Source organism: Ctenocephalides felis, unplaced genomic scaffold (assembly GCF_003426905.1).
Source record: "Ctenocephalides felis isolate EL2017-DRISC unplaced genomic scaffold, ASM342690v1 CF-g0.4_SCAFFOLD_01886, whole genome shotgun sequence".
In the NCBI taxonomy this organism is placed as follows: Eukaryota; Metazoa; Arthropoda; class Insecta; order Siphonaptera; family Pulicidae; genus Ctenocephalides; species Ctenocephalides felis.
In genome coordinates, this window is record NW_020538040.1 from 136,000,334 (window position 1) to 136,024,147 (window position 23,814).

The 23,814-nt window shown below is 29.9% G+C and overlaps 2 protein-coding genes and 2 non-coding genes across 4 annotated transcripts in view; 2 read left to right on the forward strand and 2 right to left on the reverse strand.

The window, feature by feature from the left end:
• LOC113375959 (angiotensin-converting enzyme-like) lies at positions 1-8,156 on the reverse strand. Its single transcript, XM_026615895.1, has 11 exons — positions 8,035-8,156; positions 5,578-5,870; positions 3,659-3,817; positions 3,403-3,585; positions 3,120-3,226; positions 2,541-2,686; positions 2,369-2,477; positions 1,807-1,919; positions 1,477-1,743; positions 438-584; positions 1-163 (listed from the first exon to the last, which is right to left on the reverse strand). The coding sequence occupies exons 1-11, from the start codon at positions 8,154-8,156 to the stop codon at positions 1-3; spliced, it is 1,809 nt and encodes a 602-aa protein (XP_026471680.1).
• Positions 8,150-23,814, reverse strand: part of LOC113378775 (alkaline phosphatase 4-like) — a 23,953-nt gene continuing 8,288 nt past the window's right edge. The window contains exons 2-3 of the mRNA XM_026619369.1: positions 14,841-14,931; positions 8,150-8,214 (exon numbers count right to left, since the gene is read on the reverse strand). Coding sequence (XP_026475154.1) covers positions 8,171-8,214; positions 14,841-14,931 — 135 coding nt within the window. The 3' untranslated portion in view covers positions 8,150-8,170. The remainder of the gene's footprint in view (positions 8,215-14,840; positions 14,932-23,814) is intronic.
• On the forward strand, positions 13,812-13,883 carry Trnaa-cgc. The gene has a single exon. It is a non-coding gene; the product is annotated as a tRNA-Ala (tRNA).
• Trnaa-cgc lies at positions 17,505-17,576 on the forward strand. The gene has a single exon. It is a non-coding gene; the product is annotated as a tRNA-Ala (tRNA).

Here is a 23,814-nt window from a genome sequence, read left to right on the forward strand (position 1 = left end):
CTACCAATCTAGGGGAATATTATTATCGTGAAGATATATTTTTAACCATTTTATAATGGGATCAAAATATTCAAGAAGAGGCTGAGCCGACAACTTATTTGTCTTTGCAACCATATTTAATGCTTCACTCCAATGTACGCTTGATCCCAAGGATAACATCTCTCTAAAATATTTAAGATATTATATTATGAGAGAATAAAATTTACAAGTTGTATAGAAAATGGGCCATACTTAATATTATTAACAACAATTAAAATATTACAAAATTTATATATAAAAACATGATAATGGCAATTGGCTAACGGTAACGGTAACGGTAATTGGCTACAGTTTTAATATAAATGAAGCAGTTTTATATGTTTTGATTAAATATTTCTTACAATTAGTCGAAAACAAGCATCACATTGACCAGACTAGTAAAATATAAATTTTCTTACCTTAATTTTTTCCCAGCTTTTTTTGATCCATAAATATCGCAACGATGCAAGGGCATAGGCAATTTATTGTGTGTTGGACGACCAAATACCGTAGTACTGCAAAGACCTTTAAATATCTGAGCTTGAAGAAAACTACTCAAGAAGTATCTGTAATAATAATTTATTTTTGATTTCAATTTAACAACTAGTGGTGCATAGCATTGTGCCTTTGAGCAAATTTGTGGAACTTTCAAAAAATTCAAATTTTGACTTTTGTGATATTTTTTTTTTTTGAAAATGCTTTTTTTAAAGCAATTTTGACCTTTTTTTTAAAGCAATCGCGCTGCGTAGATGTTTCATAGACAAAATACCAAATCGCGTAAGCGCCGTTTGCAACAAAATTGGTAGGAGAATTTTTGAAAAAAAATAGAAAATTTTACTCTTATCGGTTATTCCTAGAAAAATAACATTATCTAGTTTGATCACGTGTTAAATTTTAAAACTTTTGAGATCCGTGCAGCCATTTTTGAAAAAAACGACAACGAAATGTAAAATTCTGGCTCGCATAACATACATACAAAATTTTTCCACTTTTGATGTCAAACTATACAGAATGACTTGAAACTTGATTATCCGAACCTCGGTTATACGGATTCGCAATTATCCGGACTACCAACCGCAACCAATTTATATGTATGTACATACAGTATGTACATATACACAATTCAAATTTTAGCATGATTAATGCTGCAATTTAGTACATGTATGTAATGTAATCGAAGAAAATATGTATGTACAAATAGGGAAGTGTTAATTTCTTAATAAACATTAATTTTTGTTGATATCTATGTATGTAATTGTTATTTTTAATAAATTATTCAATAAAACAACATTATTCTTCATACATTTAATTATCCGGATCTTCGATTATCCGAATGCCCATCAACAACAGTTAGTCCGGTTAATCGGGGTTCTACTCTAATAAAATCTAAAACTTTCTTTTTCTAGAGAAGTTCTTTTTAAATCATTTTTTTTATCTTGAAAAAAGTTGTTTACTTACCTAATATAAGGTGTATTATCAGGAACGTGAAATTTAGAAGCAATATCAAAATATTCTTCATTTCTTTGACTTGGTGCTTCTATTCCTTGAATCTCCTTTGTTAAGTACCAGAAATATTTATTATAATTAGAGTTATTTAATTTTCCTTCAAAAAATGCCCAACGATACGTATCTATTATATAACCAAATGGTATCTGCGGTATTTTGCTTAAAGCTTGCTTCAGTAGCAATACTAAATCAAAAGATAATTTAGGAAGTGATGTATTAGTTTCAAATATATCAGTGACAAATATATTTTTTTCTGCTTGTTCTTTTCCTAATTCAACTTTTTCATATAATGTGGAATCGTCTATTAAGCCCAAACGGTGAAGATGTTGCGGCGTCATTACACCAAGCATTATAGCATCGCCTATACTTTCATGAAATGCAGAATTTGTTCCGTCCTGAAAGAATACAGTGATAATAATAAAACAACTAAATGGATAGCCATAATAAATCTAACATATATCTCCCAACATGTATTGTATACTTTATAGTATAATAATAATAAAATAATTAAGCATCGGATACGCTGACCACATTGTCCTAAGATTTGACCAAAGATATAAAAGAACACTCTATAAGATATTTCAGAGCAAATTGAAAACGGCAAAGAAATTTTTCCAGAAGGCAGGGGTAAGAATTTACAAAAAATTAAATGCTGTAGATTTACAGTGAAACGGCTGAAGTAAAAGTATGGTTTTAGGACTAATATTGGATAATACATTGCAGGGAAAACAAAAAAATAAAAAACAAAATTAATAAATCAAACTTTCTGGCGAAAACATGAATTTTTTCTAATCTAATAAATAATACAACATTGATTTACAACTTGATTCTTTCAACAATTTACCTGAAATAATGGCGGTTGATCTTTATATTCCATGTAATATTGAATATGGCCCATTTCATGATGAATAACGAGAAAATCTTCTAAAGATTCACTGGCACACAAAAGAATTCTGAAATAAAGGTTATAGTTCAAAACTAAACAGATTAGTAATTTAATTAACAAATAAAATTACCGGTAATCATCTTTCTCGAACATATTGGCAGCTGTACCGTGGCATTTTGTCCAATTGTTTTGCTTTTGAAACACAGAATACTTCCAAAAATTTTCAGTCATTTTTTCCAGGCCCAGCGATATGTAAAAATCTTCAGCACGATTAACCTTTTCATAATAGTCATAAAATATTAATTTTAAATTAAAAAATAGTAGTAATACCTAATATATAATCACTGAAAGGTAAAAATTAAAATCTCTATAAAACTAATACAAAACTCCAAACTGAAATTATATATGCAAAGAAAATAATGCGTATTGTTTGAATTATTTATATTTTTAAAGAGGTAGTTCTCAAACTCTTGAAAGAATTAGAAACTTTAAAAATAAGACCTATTTAAAATAGAGCCAAATTTTTAACAACTTTTTGATCTTTTCACAATATTAAAAGAAGTATGAAACAGTCAAAAAATTAATATTAAAAGCGATCAAAAACTAAAACATAGTTTTATAAAAAAGCATGTTAAAGTTTGGCTAAAATGATTAAATTTAATTATTATTAAATTAAAATAACTATAATATCAGTTTTGTTGCAATTTACCATATCCAGTACTGTCCATTTATTATCTCTGATAGCCTTGTCTAAGTCCACAGTATTCTCTATTAAAATGTCTTGCAAATATTCCCAATTTTGAGACCACATATTACCTAAAAGCATCAAAACTTCATTATTTACCGATTTTTAAAGATGATAATTGCTAATAAGTAATGTAAGTAATTTACTTAAATTTACTTAAAATACTTTATATTTTAGGAATTAAAGAGGAATTTAGTAAATAAAATAATGTTTTAAAAATACGGTAATAATAACAAATAGTAAATACCTAATAAATGTGCCGGTATATACCTTGAAAATGGCATATCATACTTTCTATGGAGTGCATGTCTTACAAATGCGTGCAACATTTTATAAAACGGCATTATATCATTTAAAAGATTGAAAGTCACTTCTTTCAGATTGTCCATTTCCAATTCAATCCTGACTATTTGTCCAACGTCCGAGTAGCCTGCATTGAAAATCAATCAACTTCTATATTAAGTAACTTTGTGTCAATAGGTAAAAATAGTTAACCAGTTTACCATTGTTATGAGCGCCGATATTGAGAATTTTTACAAACTCTGGATACTTTGTTCTTATTGGAGGTCCCACAGCAAATCTCCAAGCTTCCCAAGCCCACCTTAATAACCTCTCTTCTTGATCAACCGTCAAATGACCGCTGTAGATCATAGGCCAATATTCTGAAATATATAAGCTTAAATTATCTTTTAATAAAGTGAAAAAAAATACTGCTTCTTAACCATGTTTTTTAAAGGGAATTGGCGTTTGGTAGAAAATTCCTACTAGGAATTATGCAGACAAATAAAAATTATCATTAAAAAGGTAAAAGAAAATCATAAAGTCATCAAAAACGGCATTTTATACTCGTAAATATCAATTCAGCATATTTGAAGAATTATTTATCTCCTCGAATGAGATGTCTATGTTTTCGTCGAAAATCCAACTTGCTTTATATTTTATTGACGACGCTTTGTTCAAGATTTTTTTCTGAACTGTTTGAGATCAAAATTGGAAAAGCATGTGTGTGTGTGTATCTAAGCCGAGTTTTTACTCTTTGTCGACGATTGGTCAAAAACGGCTAAACCGATTTCAAAAATTTAAAACCTAAATAATATTTAATAAGGGCTTCAATTAGTTTTGCGAAACGTTACCAGAAATGTTTGAAAATTTTCCTCCTTATTTTTGCAAAAAATCGTGAACCGATTTTCAAAATTTTAAAATCACTCGACTCGACAGATATCAGTTGAAAGTTATGCTAATTAGATTTTGGCAAAGATTGGCCAGGCCGTTTCTTCATAATGGAATGAATTTTTCCATGTAACATGGCGGCAGAGTTCATGGTCAAAGCGAACATCCTAAAACATTATGTTCCAGCAAAAAAAGCTTGAATTATAAAAAATTATTAAAGTTTGGAGTAATGCGTTGTGTTTTTAGGACACACAAGCACGAATGGGTGCACTCTAAATAATATTACACTTATCATAAGTTTGTTAAAAAATATCAATTGAAAACCGCGTTGATTAGTTTATCGTGAAAACTTTATTTTCGAAAATAACCAAGTTCTAATCTAAGTAGCTAAATTTCAATATTTATTGATTATGTCATTTAACCACTAAACAGATATTTTTGAGAAAAATATTAATAATATCATCACTTTTTTAACTTCCCGAAGAAAAAGTTAATGTATTCGCCGACAACAGAAGTCATTCTCAATCGTTTGGCATCAAAATTTAAAAAGTATGTGCATGTGTATGCCAGCCAAAATTTGACCTTTGATCGACTTTTTCTCAAAATTTAAATGCGATTTAATGAACTCGCTAAAAATTTGCTTTGACTAGTTTTGCGCAACGGTTGGCCGAAAAGTATTTTTTAGAATCAGCAGATAAAGCAAAGTTTTCGTCTTCGTTTTCGCAACATATCCTGAATGGATTAAAGATATCAGCTCAAAATCGTACTTATTAGTTTTTGGTAAAGATAAGCAATAAGATTTGGTAAAATGAAATTTTTTCATGATCTTGATGGAACTTTGTACGACGAAAAAGCACATGATCGTTAAGATTATTCTGAAATATTGTAGATTTATAAAAAATAGTTATATTATAAAAAAACATGAATGTTTAGAATTATGAGGAGTGTCCCATAGTTGATATTTGCCCAAACAAAAGTCGGAAACATTATAGCAAGAAACAAAGTAACTCTTGAGTGCCATTCGGGTAATACTTATCGTTTTTGCTTTCGGTGAAAATGAACTTGATATAAATAAGAATATTCAATAATCTACATAATTTACGATATAATATTCGATATACTTGTATTAGGATTAGTATATTATTACCCATGAAAGTTATTAACACAAAGCTCGAAACAGTATTTTAACTGAGACTACAATTTAACCTGATACATTCGATTAGTAACGAATATTACACTAAAACTTACTCACTTCCCGTCATTAAACGTTGCAAATCCGGTTCGCCGTTGAAACATAAGTAATTGTTGAAGTCTAGTTGTGATGAGCCCCCCTGAGGATCGATATAGTCCATATCATATCCGTAGCTAGCAAGACTTTCATCTAATTCTTCGCTATTATCTCTGGGAACCATCATCATTCTTGCCGAATATGCGGTTCTGATGATAGTTTCATCATAGATTCGGTCTAAAGAGAACCTTTTTGGTATGCACACTTGGGACGTAACGTAGATTGTTTGTAACTGTTCAAGAAGGTTGGATAGCTGGCTAAAAATTTAAATAAATTAGTTCAATTTTATATGCACTAGGTTAGTTAAACCGGTGACATAATAATTTGGCTTCCTTATAATACCAATTTATTAAGAAAATTATTCTAATATAAAATATCTAAATATATAGTTTCATTTTCGGATAATTTTAGGCTATATATAAAGGCTGAAAATTTGGTTCCGTTTCTGTGAGAAGGTGCCAATTGTATTAAACCCGTATCATTTTCAGTTAGTTCCAAGCTTTAAACTTTCAGTTAGCACCTATCGTTCAAAAGCTACGTGTATAAATTTGACGCAAATTAATTCGAGTTTTTACATCGATATGTCACCATGAATGTAACCTGGCTTCACTATCACACTCTGGAGTCAAACAATCAGCTGGCAAAGTTTTGGCGTCAGATTTTTGGAATTGGAAAAAGTAATCTTCATCGACTATCTTGAGAAATGCCAGACCACTAACAGTGACTAATCTGACTACCGTATAACGTTATTGGAGAATTTAAAGAGCAAAATCGCAAAAAAACAGCCCGATTTGAAGAAGAAAAAAGTTCTGTTACATCAAGACAGTGCATTATGAATTATATCTGTGCATTATATCTGTGCTTGCATACAGATAGACCGCTTTGTTGTTTTGCTGTAAGTTAACCATTAGTAGTTAATTTTTGCGTAGATAATGTAGTAGTACTTACAATTAGTTATAATGATGATTTGTTCTCAAAGGTGTGCGTTGGGCATGGTTGTAACAATTCTTGTGGGTACGGTTGTGACATGTATTTCTAGTTCTCTTTGAGTGAAGATTAACCGATAAAAAAAGAGTGCGCGTAAAGTTCACATGGGATTGTGATAAACTTACTTGCTACTGTACAAGATGGCATTTAAGTAAAAATAAATACATCATATAATAATTTTGAATAATGTTTATTAGTAATATGGTAACACTCGTGATGCACATATTTATTAGTGTCAACCATTATACACATTTATATAATGATAAATTATAAATTATATATTTATAATAGCATTAAAAATATGTATAATATTTAAAAACAATAATTTAATTAAAGTCATACTTCAAATATAACATGATCGGTTTGTCATTGTAATTAGCATTTGAAAATAAACCTTCATTAGAGAAATGAAGTAATTGCTGATTAATAAATTTTGTAATATTCGTTCACACAGTAGATTTTGTTAAACAACGCCTCAACAAATATTTTTTTCGCAACTTTATGTAATTGAAATTAACATACATTCATTGGCTGCTTGTATTTTTAAAGTTATGTTTCATACATGGCGCAAATGCTGCATTTATTTTATTATAATTATTTACGGAAAACAGGGTAAAATATTCTTCTGATTCAGGCATTTTTCATTAAATCAAGATTTGCACTACGATGTAACTTTAGAATGTTTATTTATCTATGCTTATTTCTGTGTTACGCATACAACGTTGACGCCGATACGCATACAACAACAAATCTCTATTCACATACGCGACGACTTATCACAATCGACCCGTATAAAAATGATATCATCGAGAGCGAAAGACGAATCATTGGCACTCGACTCTTATCTTATCTTATCAGTCGTAACGCATTTTCGTTGCATTTGTATGGATTTACACGCTAGTCGCGCCTAAAGAAGTTTTACTTCAAAAAGTCTAACTTAACTTATTGTTAGACAAAATACGGAAGAGAACGAAAAAGGCAATTAATTAAATTAATTAAATATTTTTGATCGTTACTTTCCAAAATTATAATATACAAAATTTTAATTTGATACATAATGTATAAATTATAATTTTTGAAACAAAAAATGTTCAAAAAGAATTAGTTAATTATATTGTATAGATTTTTCTCTCACTTTCCAAAATTTACCGCACTACTGTAAATCCAGCATTGCCTATGGGTCTATAACATCTTTCGAAAGGCCTAAGTCAGTGAAAAAATTTCGGGATCGGCAAAATAAAAATGGGCGTCCATGATAATATATTGATAATTTAATGTCAACTTTGAAAAACCCTGACTTAGCCTTTATATAAAATATATCATAATACAAATTCCTAGATACGTCGCACCTGTTTATGTTAGAGGCCATTCCGACAGGGATTTGATTATGCTAATCAATGGCATTACAGTAATACATATAATCTATTAGTTTACCTCGCCTGATATGAAGTATATTTCGCTCCTCTGCATAACAAATACAACTGCCTATAGTCCATCGTCGAAAAAGCACTCGGATCGAATTCATCAGCTTTGGAACAAACGCCATTCTTCCACATTGTTTTAAATGATGTCAGTTTAACATTTTCAAAAGTTGACATTTTGTTTGGATGTATACTGAAAAGAATATTTTGTACTTTTATTTTTTTTTCAAGTAAAATGTTAGACAATTTGTATGATGAACGCAAATATATTTTAATAGAAAAACATAGTAACTACACGTAGCTACATTATACACATTCACCGGAGCGTATGGATTTTTTAATAATCGTATATGTATTTTTAGTAATCTGTAATGTTTGTTAAAGAATAATATCTTTTTTTTTTCATTTTAATGTAGAACTAGTCAGTGGCGTACCTAGAACTTTTGCCGCCCGGGGCGGTCTCCAGATTGCCGCCCTTTCAATTATAAGTCAGTCAAATAGTAGTTTTCATAAATTAATACAAATAAACTAGTGGAGCATGGCATCGTGCCTTAAGGCAAATTGCTGGCACTTCTCGTACCGAAACAAAAAATTTTTAAAAAAGATTAAAAATTTTTTGAAATCTGAAAAAAATATATTTTTGAGAATTTCGAAAATTTTGAAAAAAATGGCTTTTTTGAAATTTTTTTTTTATATTTTGAAATTTTTTGAAAATTTGTAACTTTTTTTCAAATCAATCGCACTGCGCATCTGTTTTGGAGACGAAATATCGAAGCGAAACGGCTAGACATTGATACGGAACCCATAGAAATGTAAATTAAATTTGTTCTTATTATTAAAATCTCTAGAAAATATCAGATAATTTGACGTGGATATATCTAATGATCATTTTGGACCGCCAAATATGTCATTTTTTTACTTTTTCTTATTGATTCTCCGTAATCGCTAGAACTCTAGACCTGTCATCCCAAAAACAGTTCTTTGTTTAGTCAATACAAATAAAATGTTTTTTGAATTACTTAAAACGGACGCTTCGTTCTCTCAAGAACTAAATTACAATTTTTGGCTTTTTTGCCCCGTATCTTTGGAACGGCTGGACCCGTTTTGCCAAAAACTAATTAGCACGTTTTATCAGTACGAATCGATTGTTTTGTTCAAATAGGTTGATGCGTGTTTCTACAATCATCGACAAAAGTTTGTATCTAAACACACACACACACATATCAATTTTTTCTGAGATATGCCAAAATTCAGTAACCTCTGAAACGTAAAGATATATAAAAATTTTCACTTTCGACATTTTTGCGATTACTATTATATAACTTACCCTTCGGAAGTTAAAAAATTATTAAGTTATTTAATCAATATTAATTAATACACAGAGTATTTTTTTTTCAGACATATTTATATGCACTCGTTAACATATTTATATAATGCCCTAAGGGTTTGCAGACCTAGCAGACCCCGCCTTCCGCCAGTCCTGATTTTCAAAAGAAAAATTGATGATTTAAAAAAATATTGATAAATCATTTCAAAGTAATCATATAAACTTTTCAAAAGAAATGACATTTATAAGCTGATATAAAAAAATAGGAAAAATCGCTGAACAAAATCGTAAAGATGCTTATACAAATTCAACGAATTTTAATGAATACAATAAAATAAAATTATTAACCTGTTCCTAAATTGGAAATCAAAATTTACACAAATATACATTTATATACACCAAGGAATAAAATTCTAAATCATATGGTTAATCATAATTTATATAAATCAAATATTGACAATAATAAAAATCATAATGATCATTTATAATTCAAGAAAGAACTGGTATAGTTGGTACTGGTATTTTGCCTTGAGGCAAGTTACATGAACTTCCCGAAATGTGTAAATAATCGTCTTGATCAATAAAAAATAAATTAATTTATGAGTGATTAAAAGTATTCCGAGTGGATTTATTACACATCATTGCAAACGAACGAACAAACACGTTAACTCGGAGTATTTTCTAAAAGCAAATTTTCAAAAATCAATAATTTTAATTAATCAATAATTATAATCCAGAACCAGTTTCCGTAGGACTTTAATGGTTTACTATGTTCAAGACCAAGTGCACTATCGTCATACCAACTAAATCATCAAATTTTATTTTTAACAAACGTCAAAAAAATATTTTCTATAATTTTGATAAATTTTTAAAATTACTTGTCGTAAGGCCGTAATAATTCAGTAAGTTCTATAAGGCAATAATATACATTGCCAAAGAAAGTTTCATAAAAATCGGCTTAAGTTTTTTTTCAACTGTTAATTACAACAAAACGGCTCGATAGATTTTCACCTAAAACTGATCAGTATCAATCCCAACTAATATCTTTCGAACAGTTTTCAATTTTTTAAAATCGGTTTGATAATATGAGCTTAAATGTGGACGAAAGGTTTAACACTTCTTTCCAAATTACAAAGAAACGGCTCGGACGATCGTCGCACAAAACTGAGAAACGATATGCCTAATTGGTTAATAGGTCTAATTTTGACAAATGCTAAAAAGACCATACTAATTTTTGCAAACGTTGACGAATTTTTAAAGCTAAACCAGTTGTCGTAGGACCGTAATATTTTAGTATGATCTAGAAGACTATGGTATCTACCGTCAAAAAAATAATCATAAAAATCGTCTAATTTTTTTTTTTTTAACTTTATTAAGAAAACGGCCCGGCCGATCTCTACCAAAAACTAATCAGCACGATTTCCAACTAATATCTTTCGAACGGTTTTTGAATTTTCAAAATCAATTCAGAATTGCAGGCTAAAACGTAGACGAAATATTTTTCACTTTTCGGCGATTTATAAAGAAACAGCTTGGCCGATCGTCGCACAAAACTGACAATAATAGTCCTCATCGAAATACATCGAGTGGCTTTTAAATTTTTGAAATCGGTCTAGCCGTTTTTGAAAAAATGACAATTTACGACAAAAAATCTATTCACATACTTTTTCCAAATTTGGGCTCATTCGATTCAGAATGGCTTGAAACGTCGAGAAAACATAAAATTAGAGATTCGGATTTTTTGATGAAAACATAAACTTCTCCTTGGGGAAGTTAACTAGTGGTGTATGGCATTGTAAGTTAAGGCAAATTGCTGGAACTTTCCGTACTGTAATGATATATTCGAGGAAAATTAAATGTTTTCAAATATATAATTATAAATACTGTAACTTATATATGTTTACAGAAAAGTAAATAAACAAAACTCAATCAATCAAATTTGAAATAAAGGGCATTGTCTAATATTTATAAGAAATATATAAACTGAATTACAAAGTTAAAATTATTTATTTCAAGTATATAAGTGAGCATTTGTACTTTAGGTGGAATTTAAAATAAAATCCACGTAGTAAGTTTTTTGAATCATTCAAATCGGATGCTTAGTTCTCTCAAAAACAGATATTTTTTGCACATTTTGCTTGGTATCTCTGCCTTTGCGAAAAACTAATCACCACCTCTTCTCATCATTACAAATTGAAGTTTTTTGCATCAATCAAATCGGATGTTTCATTCTCTCAAAAACTCGATTTCTATTTTCTGTACCATCAAATCGGTTGATCGGGGCGCCCGAAAACGTGAACGAAAAAATGCGGACACACAAAACACACACACTTCCATTTTTTCTGAGGTATGCCAAAATGTTCAGAAACCTTCAAGACGTGAAGAAATGTAAAAAATTGCATTTTCGATTGTCGGTCCATTACTATAACTTACCCTACGGAAGTTAATAAATATAAAATGAATAAGTTGCTTTTTACAACTATGTATAAATAAACTAAAAAATGCCGCCCCAAAATAAGTACCGCCCGGGGCGGACCGCCCCCACCGCCCCCCCCTAGGTACGCCACTGGAACTAGTACAGCAAGATAGTGATAGTCGTCATAGCAGCTAAACTATACTGATTTTGAGATAGGGTCCAAATGGAGAAATATGAAGTATGTTTGCTCGAACAAGTTTCCATTAATGATTTTTGTCATTGCCTTACATTAACATGATCCGTAGACCGATTTGCTTTTGAAGAGTCAAAAGAAGGTTTTCATGTTCGAATTCTTTTAATAATACAGTTCATTATGTACCGAAACAAATAGCTCAGTCAAAACAATGACTTGTTTTCAAAAATGTGCGTTGGGTACGGTAGTGACAAATTTTGTGGGTACGGTTGTGACATGTATTTTTTGTCAGTTTCGGGAGAAGATTAGATTGACAAAAAAAATCTAACTTAACTAACAAATACAAAAGACAAAATACGAAATAGAAAAGAAAAGGCAAATTCAGTAAAAGAAAAAAAAACAAAAAAATCTTGTTACCTTTGTTTAAAAAATTATGTTTTGTTATACATTGTAATATTTTATTTATAAGATTTGTTTAAGTGTTTATGCTGTGTTGTATTACAGATTATTATTATTATTAACAACAATAGAAGTTTTTATAACTATTGTTTTTGCCATATTTTTAAGCTTGTCACAACCATCCCTCGTGACACTCGCCCTTTTCTTGTATGATTTGGTTTTATGACAAATCCATCGTATTTAAGAGTAGTATTGAGTATTTTCACGTAGACAATGTTCAAATGATTAATTAATTCACTTTTTCTCCAGATACCTGCTATATTAAAATTATTGCTAATCAAAAAAAGTGGCACAGCTATACCCACTTGAACCCAATAAACTGGAAACAAAATTTATTACTAAAATCTCTATAAAATATCTGATAATATGATGTGCACGTGCCAAATGGCATATTTTTTGGTTTTTCGAAACCGCTGGACCTACTTTCACAAAAATTCAATCAATGCTTCATTTTGTCAATACAAGTGAAATGTTCATATTGAATCATTCAAATTGAACGCTCCTTTCTCTCAAAAACTGATTTGCCGTTTTTACTGTTTTGCCAAAATAACATTTTTCACAATTTTTGTTTGCCTGTCTATTTGTTCCGAAAAATTTTTAAAATTGGCTGAACCGATTTTGAAGGAACCTAAATTGACGGGTGGCTGATATAAGTTACTTCTATTATTAAGAATATTATCTTATCTTACATTAATTCAAATATCAATGAGATAAATTAGCTAAACAAATAAAAAACATTTAGTTAAGTTGTTTTATAAATGATTATTTTACAGAATTAAAAAAAGGTATTTACTGTCAATTTTGAGGAAGCATAACGAATTTGTGATTGTCAACTAAAAATAATTCATTTCTCTTGTTATCGGTTTTCTAATAGCTGTTTTAATTCGGACCGGTGTCTCCTCTTTGTTTTTGCTTTCCTCTACCTCTGGTTTAATAATGTTCACTTTCGCTTTGGGTTCCGGGATTTTCATCTTTTTCATTCGGCCTTCATCTTTTGAGATACTTTCGAGTTCGTGCAAGTGATCCATAGCTAAAAGAGCACTCATTTGTGTTAATTTGTTTGACGGCCAATTTGGCCATGGCCGTCATATGAGCTGCATTCCGAATCCAGTACTGGTTCATCTTTCTTTGTGAGGGGTCGATTCCATTCTGGGATCGACAATCTTTGCAATTAGATGTTGAAAATCTTTCATTCCAAGCATAATTTTGGATTTAAGTAATGAATCAATTTTATTTTGAATATATTTTTTGTTTCGCATTTGTATGTCGAATGGTCTTTTATTTCATGAACAAAATTATGTATATGTTCAAATATTAATATCGCAATAGCATTGCATTCATTTTTTTGACACATATTAAAATTTCACATTTACAAAAATAATGTTTTATTTCCAAGGGGGTGTAACTCAGGGGTAGAGTGTCCGCTTCGCATGCGGGAAGTCCTGGGTTCAAATCCCAGCTCCTCCACAATATTTTTATACACGTTAAAATATTTTAAAAATTACAGTTACATAAATAAAGTATATATTTCATAATTTGAACGTTTAGATATTTTTCTTAGAATATCATAAATGGTTTTAGACTTTTTTAATTTTAATGCAAAAATAAATTTAAGTGGTGCTTGGCATTGTATCTTTTTAAAGCTAATTGCTGAAACTTCCCGTACAGTAATTAACCATTTGAGGAATAAAAACAATCAATAAAATTATTGAATAATTAATAACAATTGTTTTACATATTTTCAAATAGATTATTATCAATACTGTAAATTTATAAGTGCTTGTTAGAATGGGCGAAGAGCGTATTCTATAAACAACTTATGTGTTTGTACATATATGTATGTATATACAAAAACTAATGAAACCATATAGATAGATAGATAGATAGATAGATAGAACACATACGAGAATTTTCCAGAATTTTTCAATAAAATCGTTTTTTTTTTTATTTTAAATTGTTCGGAATTTTTAATTTTTTTTAATTTTTTGAAAATTTTTAATTTTTGTGAAATTTTTGAAAATTTCGAAATTTTTTGAAATTGTCAATTGGTTTTGAAATTTAGACATTTCTTTAATATTTAAAGTGTTTGGAAAAATTTTTTGATCCGTCTTCATTAAAAATCAATCATTTCTTCACACCATCAATTGCCATTTTGTGCACTTTTTGACAGTATCTTAGAAACGGCTGGACTTGCTGTCGCCAACACTAATTAATTAGCATATGGTCCCATTAATGCAAATCGAATGTGTTTTAAATAATTAAAATCGGTTGCTCGTGTTCTCAAAATCGTCGACGAAAAATTGTATCCGCACATACGTACATACACACACATACATAATCCATTTTCTCTGATGCCCAAATGTTCAGAAATCACTAAAGCGTACTATGACTTACCTTACAGAAAGTTGACAAAATTAGTTTTACCTGAATTCCCACGATAATAGAGCTGTAATATGGGATATATTCCTATATTCCTTATTAACTTCACGCAGAAAATTTGCTCCCTCATTATTTCCTGAAAAAAGCAAATATATTGTTAATAAATTAGTAAAATGAATACAATATTTGATAGTATTTTTCAACATTCATTTTATCTGTTATTTGTCAACATTGGCAATTCTGCAGTGGTAACTCATTGTCAGAAAAAAGTGAATATTAAAAATGCTTTTACATTGTCCAACATAAATGAAAAACTTATAAATAAACTGATTTATACAATGTTGATATTTCTTAAAAATAAACTTATAATGAATCAAATAGGGCAAATAATAACAAAAACTAATTTTAATTTAAGGGCACCTTCGTTTCAGTGATTCTCTTTTTACATAAATAATCATATAAAGGTAGTTCATAAAATTGTACAATAAATTAATAAGAAAAAATAAAACTATTTAACTCGAATTTGTATGCGCAGCACAAATTTTATGACCCATTGTGTTTTTATAATTTTAAATAAGAATTAAAAAAATATTTATTTAAACTGGCAAGATTTAGTTGAGTCTAGTTTTGCATTTCTTCGCGTTTTGAAGGTTTCTTAACATTTTGGCATACCTTAAAAAAATAGATTTATGTGTGTGTATGTATGTATAGATATAATTTTTCGTCCACGTTTTCGGACGCACAGATCAACCGATTTGAATGGTTTAAAAAACATTCGATTTCTTTTGATAGGGCTGATTAGTTTTTGGCAAAGGCAGTTCCAGCCGTTTCGGAGATAAAAGAAAGTGTGAAAAAGAAAAGGAGAATACTACCACATTACATTCTTCCCAGAGTAGGCGTGAGAGCATTCTACAAGAAAATGGTTCCAATGGTGACTTCCTCTTCTGTAAAATATTCCGGAGTAATGACATTTCTTTCGGATCTCTGGGTGAAGACTATGGAGGTGAAAGCCATCGAAAGTAGCAACAAATCTGCGGTCAATTTGCCTTTTAGGTTAGCAACATGGAACGTTAGGTTAATGATGAAGGCAGGAAAACTGGAGAACCTCAAGAGAGAAATGGACAAGTGCAGAGTGGACGTCGTGGAACTGAGCGAAGTAAGATGACAAGCACAGAGTGAACCAAACCAAATCGGACGGTTTCACAATGTACCACTTTGTAAAAGAAGACGGAGATGGAATCTGGAAAACTTGAGGAATAACAGAGTCGAAGTAAGGAGAGAAACGGTGACAAAATTCTGCGCAATGAAAGATTAGAAAGAGGCTTTAGAAACAAATTGGAATAAGGTAAAAAGTGTACTTCTGGAAACATTGTAACACAACGTCAAAAGGCTAGAAAAAGTAGCTAGGAAGCCGTGGATAACCCAGAAGATGATAAAGAAATTGAATGAGCGCAGAAGGTATGAGTATACAATTCCGTGGATATATAGAAAATTGAATAAGGCGAGAAACGGATATGCCAAATATGAAATACATGCACGAAACGTGCAACAGAATAATGGAACATCAAAAACAACAAAGGAAATGGATTAGACTGAAAGGAAAAGCAAAAAAATATATGAAATGAAAGACGATAGTTGAAATAGAGTGACTGACCATAAGAAAATCTCAACAAGTGGGAAGAATACATTGAGAAATTGTACGATAAAGAAAATCGTCCTTATAATATTGAGACCGAAGGCGAGAAAGAAGTGAACGAAGACGACAAGGAACCGTGCGTTATTGAAAAGGAAATTTGAGAGGGCAGTAAATAGTATGAGAAGAAAGAAACCAACGGACGATAACTAATTAAGGAAACTGACCAAATTATTGAACCAAATATATCAAACGGGCGAATGACCAAGGGACTTTCTGGATGTAACGATGGTAGTTCTACAGAAAAAGCCCAAAGCGTGCAGCGATCACAGGACAATCAGTTTGACTTGCACACAGGAAAGGTTCTGGCCAAAATCCTTACGAGACGATTCGAGAATAAGATCGAGCAGCACATGAGGGAAAACCAGTTTGGTTTCAGAAAAGGAAGAGGCACCAGGAACGCTATTGGAATATTGAAAATAATGTCAGACATATGCTTCTGTTTTATAGATAGGCAGAAAGCTTTTGATAGAGTCAACTGGAGTAAGCTCATGGGAATTTTAAAATCTATTAACGTCGATTGGAGGGATTGAAGGCTGATCCAGAATCTGTATATAAGATAGAAAGTAAAGGTTCGAGTTAACCAGGGGGATACAAAGAGCGTTGGCATAGGTAGAGAAGTGCGGCAAGGATGCTGTAATGTCAGCGTTCCTATTCAACCTGTATGTAGAATGGCTCGTCAAAGAGGCACTTGAAAGCACTGTAAATTTATCATTGGAGAAAGAAAAATCACCACAAAAAAGTACGCTCGGAAACGAAAGTGCATGAAAAAAGTGAAGGGGGGAGCAAATAGTGAGAATGGGAATGATAGGCGAGAAAGGGCAAGGAAATCTTGCATTGCAGTAGCTCTCGCACCATGGATCTAAATATTTTTTTTGTTTCGAATTTGCATGTCGAATAATCTTTTATTTCACGAACAAAATTATGTGCATGTTCAAATATTAATATCGCATTGCATTCATTTTTTTGACACATTTTGAAAATTCACATTTGCGAAAATATTATTTTATTCCGAAGGGGGTGTAACTCAGGGGTAGAGTGTCCGCTTCGCATGCGGGAAGTCCTGGGTTCAAATCCCAGCTCCTCCACAACTTTTTTATACGCGTTAAAATATCTTAAAAATTATAGTTATATAAATAAACTAAATATTTCATAATTTGAACGTATAGATATTTCTCTTAGAATATCATACATGATTTTGGGCTTTTTTTTAATTTTTACGCAAAAATAAATTTAAGTGGTGCATGGCCTTGTGCCTGCTTAAAGCAAATTGCTGGAACTTTCCGTACAGTAATTAACCATTTAAGGAATAAAAATAATCATTAACAAATAAAAATTCAAAAAATCAATAACATTTGTTTCAAATATTTTCAAATAGATTATTATAAATACTGTGATTTTATAAGTGCTTATTAAAATGAGCAAAAAGCGTTATTTATTAACAACTTATGTATTTGTACATATAAGGTTGTCAAATATCTCCCTTCCGCCTTTTTTGCTATTGGTTTATAATACAAAAAGGCGGAAGGGAGATATTTGACAACCTAGTCTATAAAAACTAATGAATCTAAGATATAATGAAGGCATAGGAGATTTTTTTAGAATTTTGCAATAAAATCGTTTTTTTTTTAATTTCCAAATTATTGATTGAAATTTTAGAATATTTTATCAAAATTATCAAAAAAAAACGAATATTTTCAAAAATTTACAATTTCTCAAAAAATTAAAATCGAATTGTTTCTCTTTACTTTCTCTAAATTACGATTAGCCAATCGGAGCCAATCGTAATTACAACTTAATCTTGCAAAAATATTCTATAATCTATATAAATTATTCATGTTTTATGCATAGTTATGCTCTGCTTTATTCAATTATTTTACTTAAAACAAAAAGATCTCTTCGTTAAAGAAAAGATTGCGTATAAATGGTAGTGGTACGTCAATAGATGTAATCCACTATATCTAAAACTCACTGATGATGACATAAAACTTTATGTCGAAATACACACCCACATATATGAGAGCATGGAAAAATTTTTGGAAATTAAAAAAGAATGTTTTGGGTATAATTCAGCGACAAATGAATGTGTTTTATTTATTCATTAGTTCGCTAAATTACATCTAAAAACCATTTTTAAAATTTTTGAAAATTTTTCCATGCTATTTCCATACAAAACTTTGATTGAATTGCGCTCTATCTAAACCGTAGATAAACAAGTATAAACGTTAATATTAAGAGCTAAAACTTTCAGAGAATTGTTTTTTATCTATTTGGAACCATTTGAGCCCCTGGGAGCAACGAAGCTTTGATTGAATTGCGCTTTATCTAAAAGTTAATATTAAGAGCTTATACTTACAAAAAAAATCTTATCAATTTGGAACAATAAAAATTCTAAAATGACCATTTTAAGGACCACCCTATATATATATATATATATATATATATATATATATATATCTTGATAGTTTTTTCGGCGTTGAAACATATTTCAAATAAATATAAATATAAATATATATATATATATATATATATATATATATATATATATATATATATTAGGGTGATCCTTAATATGGACATTTTAGAATTTTTATTGTTCCAAATTGATAAGATTTTTTTTGTAAGTATAAGCTCTTAATATTAACTTTTAGATAAAGCGCAATTCAATCAAAGCTTCGTATGGAAATAGCATAGAAAAAATTTAAAAATTTTAAAAATGTTTTTTTTTAGGTATAACTTAGCGACAAATGAATTAAAAGTGACAATTTGTATCATCTTTTATTGAAAATTCGACGCTTTGCAAAATACGTTTTTTAAAATTTGTTTTGTTACATTTGTACAAGTTGAACATTTTTTAAATTTTTGAAAATTTTTTTATGCTATTTCCATACAAAACTTTGATTGAATTGCGCAATATCTAAAAGACAGTATTAAGAGCTAAGAGGATTTTTTTTATCAATTTTAAAGCATTTGAGCCCCTGGGAGCAAAAAAATTCGAAAATGTCCACATTAAAAACCACCCTATATATATATATATATATATATATATATATATATATATATATATATATATATATATATGTATATATTATACGTGTGCGTGTGTATTTGTGTGTGTATGTATAAACTAAATATTTGCATAAACTAAGCACAACCAAATTTATTCACTAATAAACAAACGTTTTAATTAATTTCTCTTACAAATGCGCTCATTTGAAATTCAAATATGTATATTTCATCATTATAATAGTTTGTATATTACTTTAGAAATATTAAAACATATTTATATCACACACAATATTTAAAAATTTTAATTAATAATATGATAAAAACCCAACAGCTATGTTCGACACGATTAGCAGATTTAAATAAATTTTCGATATATTCAAAGCACTAAATAAATAAATGAACTCACGATTCGTTGTCGGAACTCGTTCACTTAATTGGCCGCTTTGGCAAATTGCGGCCAAAACAATTAGGAACAAATGAAAGTTTCCAAGTGTGCTCATGTCGATATTAGATAGTATTTGGCATTTTTGCGCACGTTACCACAGGTGTAGTACGAGTAATTTGTGTCAGATAAAAGCTCAAAGCCCAAACAAAGCGAGCTTACAGCTCGTGTTTCTTTATATACCGAACACATCGACGGTTGCATCCACGCAGTAGCGTGCGCATCAACAAATTCAACTTCTTCTCACCTTTGTTATTACCGAAGTTATTGTTTGTCTTTCGAAATCATGTAGACTCTTCTCTGCACTGTTATTCTTATAATTAGATAACAACGAAAGTTGTTCAAAACTTTAAACCTAAAGAAAACAACTCTACTTCCACAACTTGTTGACGTCTCTTGAATTATTATGCAAAGTCCTACGCGCGATTAACATGTAAATTTTTAAATCTTTTGAAATTACAATGCAAATTATAATTATTTACTGATTTTTTTTTTAATACAATAAATTCATATTAGGAGGACATTCAGTTATTGTTTTTTATGGTCTAAAAAAGTTATATCATTTTAATCGGCAAAAAATCTATGCAAAAAAGTTATTGTTTTGACAGCTTAGTGGCGCCTCTTTTAAATTGTTAGTAAAATTAAGGAAAGCGCAATTTTTTTTATAAGAACGTTTGCATTAATCCCAGGACTAATTTCTGCTAGGCGACCGCTACGTCGCCGAAACGGCTTTACCGATTCTTATCAATTTTTGGACGAATTTTTTTGTTTTAATTTTTTTCATATAGTAAACCCAAAGTTTTTATTTTTTTTATCACCAACCCTTATTAACTTACGGTAGGGTAAGTTATTGTAACCATGCAATAATCGAAATTGAAAATTTATACTTTTCTTCGCGTTTTGAAGACTCAAGAAATTTCTGAACATTTTGGCATACCTCAGAGAAAATGGATGTGTGTGTGTGTGTGTTTGTACGTATGGATACAATTTTTCGTCCACATTTTCGGGCGCTCGGATCAACCAATTTGAATGTTACAAAAAACATTCGATTTCTATTGATAGGGAGATGTGCTGATTAGTATTTGGGAAAGGCAGGTCCAGACATTTCCGAGATACGGAGCAAAGAGTAGATAGAAATCGAGTTTTTGAGAGAACGGAACATCCGATTTGAATGATCCATGAAACATTCAATTCTTGATGACGGGGTGAAGTGGTGATTAGTTTTTGGCAAAGGCAGGTACAGCCGTTTAAGAGATACCGAGCTAAATGTGCAAAAATGGCAGTTATTGAGAGAACTAAGCATCCAATTTGAACGATTCAAAAAACTTTCTGCTTGTGTTAACGAAACGATTGCTTTTAGAAAAAAAATTTTTTTTTTGAATATCGAAAATAAATTGAATTCTAATTTTTTTTAGCTAAAGTTCTAAGGCTTAATAATATACTTCAAATAAATACTTTTAACTTTGCAATTCAGTTTATCTAATTCTTATAAGTATTAGACAATGTTAGAGTATTTATTTAATTTATTTGAAAACATTTAATATTTCTCAAACATTTAATATTTGTTTATGAAAAGTTTTTTTTTTTCAAGCTATTGGAAAAACGAATCAACCACATGCGATACGCATTCGATACGCATTTCATTCAAATAATCAAAATTAATCATTAAATTTATTTTATAGTTGTTTATTAAAAAAACGTTTAGTGTGATAAAGAATAGTTTAATTTAACAAGAATAGTTCTAGGCTAGTATTAATAATACCTCATATTTTTGCACAACATAATAATGCATCATATTTTTACACGATATAATATTGTATTTTAAATACATATTGTAATTGCAATTTGACGAACAAAAAAAAATATTAAAGCTGTAATATAGTATATTTCTAAATTTCCTATTAACTTCTCGTAAAAAAATGTTTCATATTATTCCCTTAGGTTAGCAATAATATTAATCACAAATTAGTGAAATTAATATAATTATTGCATATTTGCCAAATAATATAATTGCCAATGCCAATAATATAATTCAATTTTTAATAATTTTCGCTTTTATTAATCCATTTCGTAGTAACGATGTGAAAATTAGATATATAAACTATAAGAAACAACAATAATTAATAAATATTAAATTACAAGAGTAATAGTTTTTTGTAATTTATGAGAATTCCAGCAGTTCCAGTATTTTATATTAAAATGTCCCTATTGAAAGCTAAAGTTAACTAAAAAAATCTATATAATAGGATCGTTGAAATTATATGAATCATCTCACGAGCTGTGTCACAAATTAGCTTAAAAATATTTTTAAATAAATATATAAAAGGCACAACCGATTATATTATATTAAATGCTACATGCACCAGCAAGGAAGACTGGAAACTTATTTTTGATCAACAATAATTTAAAAATTGAGCTAGGAGACAAGTATATTAAATGGTAGTTTGAACATTTGTCTACATGAAAATCCTGAAAAACTGTCCTCAAATACGACGGATTAGTCAAAAAATAAAATCATATATGAAAAGAGCGAGGGAGATGGTTGTGACAGCATAAAATAGGTTAAAAACCAAAAGATATAATAAATACATAATTGTATATAATGACTTTTATTGCGGTTAATAACAATAATATGTAGCAAAACACAACATATGTATAAGCTTAGTAATAAAAAAATATCTAACAATAAGTTAACAAGAATTCTTTGTGAAATCTTTTATTATTCTTGTACTGAATTTTCATTTTTCTTTTTCTTTCTTATTTCGTCTTAGTTAAATTTCACCCGAAAGGACAAGAAATACATGTTACAACCGTACCCGCAAAATTTGTCACAACCGTACCCAACAGGCACTTTTGAAAACTGAAAATCATTATAACTAAGCTAAAATATCTAAGTAAAAACTAATTGCTAGTAAATAACTATTAATGATCAAGTTACAGCAATCAAAGTGATCTATCTGTATACAATTCTCAGTTATTAATTAGTAAAAGAATTCCAACATAAAAACTACAGATCTTGTTAATGTAAGGCACTAAATGAAAGCAGTAATGGAAACTTGTTCGAAGAATCATACATTATTTTTCTACCTTTGACGGCAGTCATTATCGTACCCTGGCGCAACCGTACCCAGTTCCCCTACTAATGTACCGGAGACACAGTAAAAATATTAAAATATTTCATCAAAGAAAAGCAAAAAATGCACCATCAGATGAAAATCATCCGAATAGAAGTTGTCTTTAATGCAACAATAAGTCGAAAATTAATTTATTTATGAAGTTGTCTCACTAGAGAAAAATTCTTAACGAGCAGGTAGTCCTACAGAACTGGAAGTCACCATGTAATAATAAAATATAAATGCTTGTACTGAACCTATCGTAAACACATTCCACTATTACTCCTTATCGACATCTTGATTTAATGTTTACGTTCTATGTATCGAAATGCAAAGCTCGTGTGGGTGTATAGTGTAGTATTCGCAGGTGACTCCAACATGATTAAGGGGCTTATGTTTCTTTTAATGACGTGACTACATGACGACCAGTCGATCAAATGCGTTACCTGTGCGCGATCATAATGCGATATGGAATTAATCGGAAATCACTAGGAAATACCTATTGACATAAATGGCTGCGTAGGTACAGGCTAGTGCTGACAGAATAGGAAATATCGAAGGGAAATAGAATCAGCAAAATCTACATAGTTGATAAACTAAGGCTTTCCCAAAGACTAGTGGTTAAGCTATTAGTAGCTATAAGCTTTTAATCAAAAAATCAAATGATCCAGGTTCGTTACCCGCCTAGTACACCCTGATAGTGATGTGATATCGGTTTCCACTTACAATTAGAAATATAGATAGTAATATGTTATTATAATG

What these genes read in the sequence shown, in the direction of transcription:
- LOC113375959 (XM_026615895.1), bottom strand. Translation starts at nt 8,156, where the DNA reads ATGTGGAAGAATGGCGTTTGTTCCAAAGCTGATGAATTCGATCCGAGT. An exon ending in TATACCGGCACATTTATTAG is followed by an intron (nt 3,227 to 3,402) that starts GTATTTACTATT and finishes TGATGCTTTTAG; the next exon opens with GTAATATGTGGTCTCAAAAT. An exon ending in TTCGAGAAAGATGATTACCG is followed by an intron (nt 2,478 to 2,540) that starts GTAATTTTATTT and finishes CCTTTATTTCAG; the next exon opens with AATTCTTTTGTGTGCCAGTG.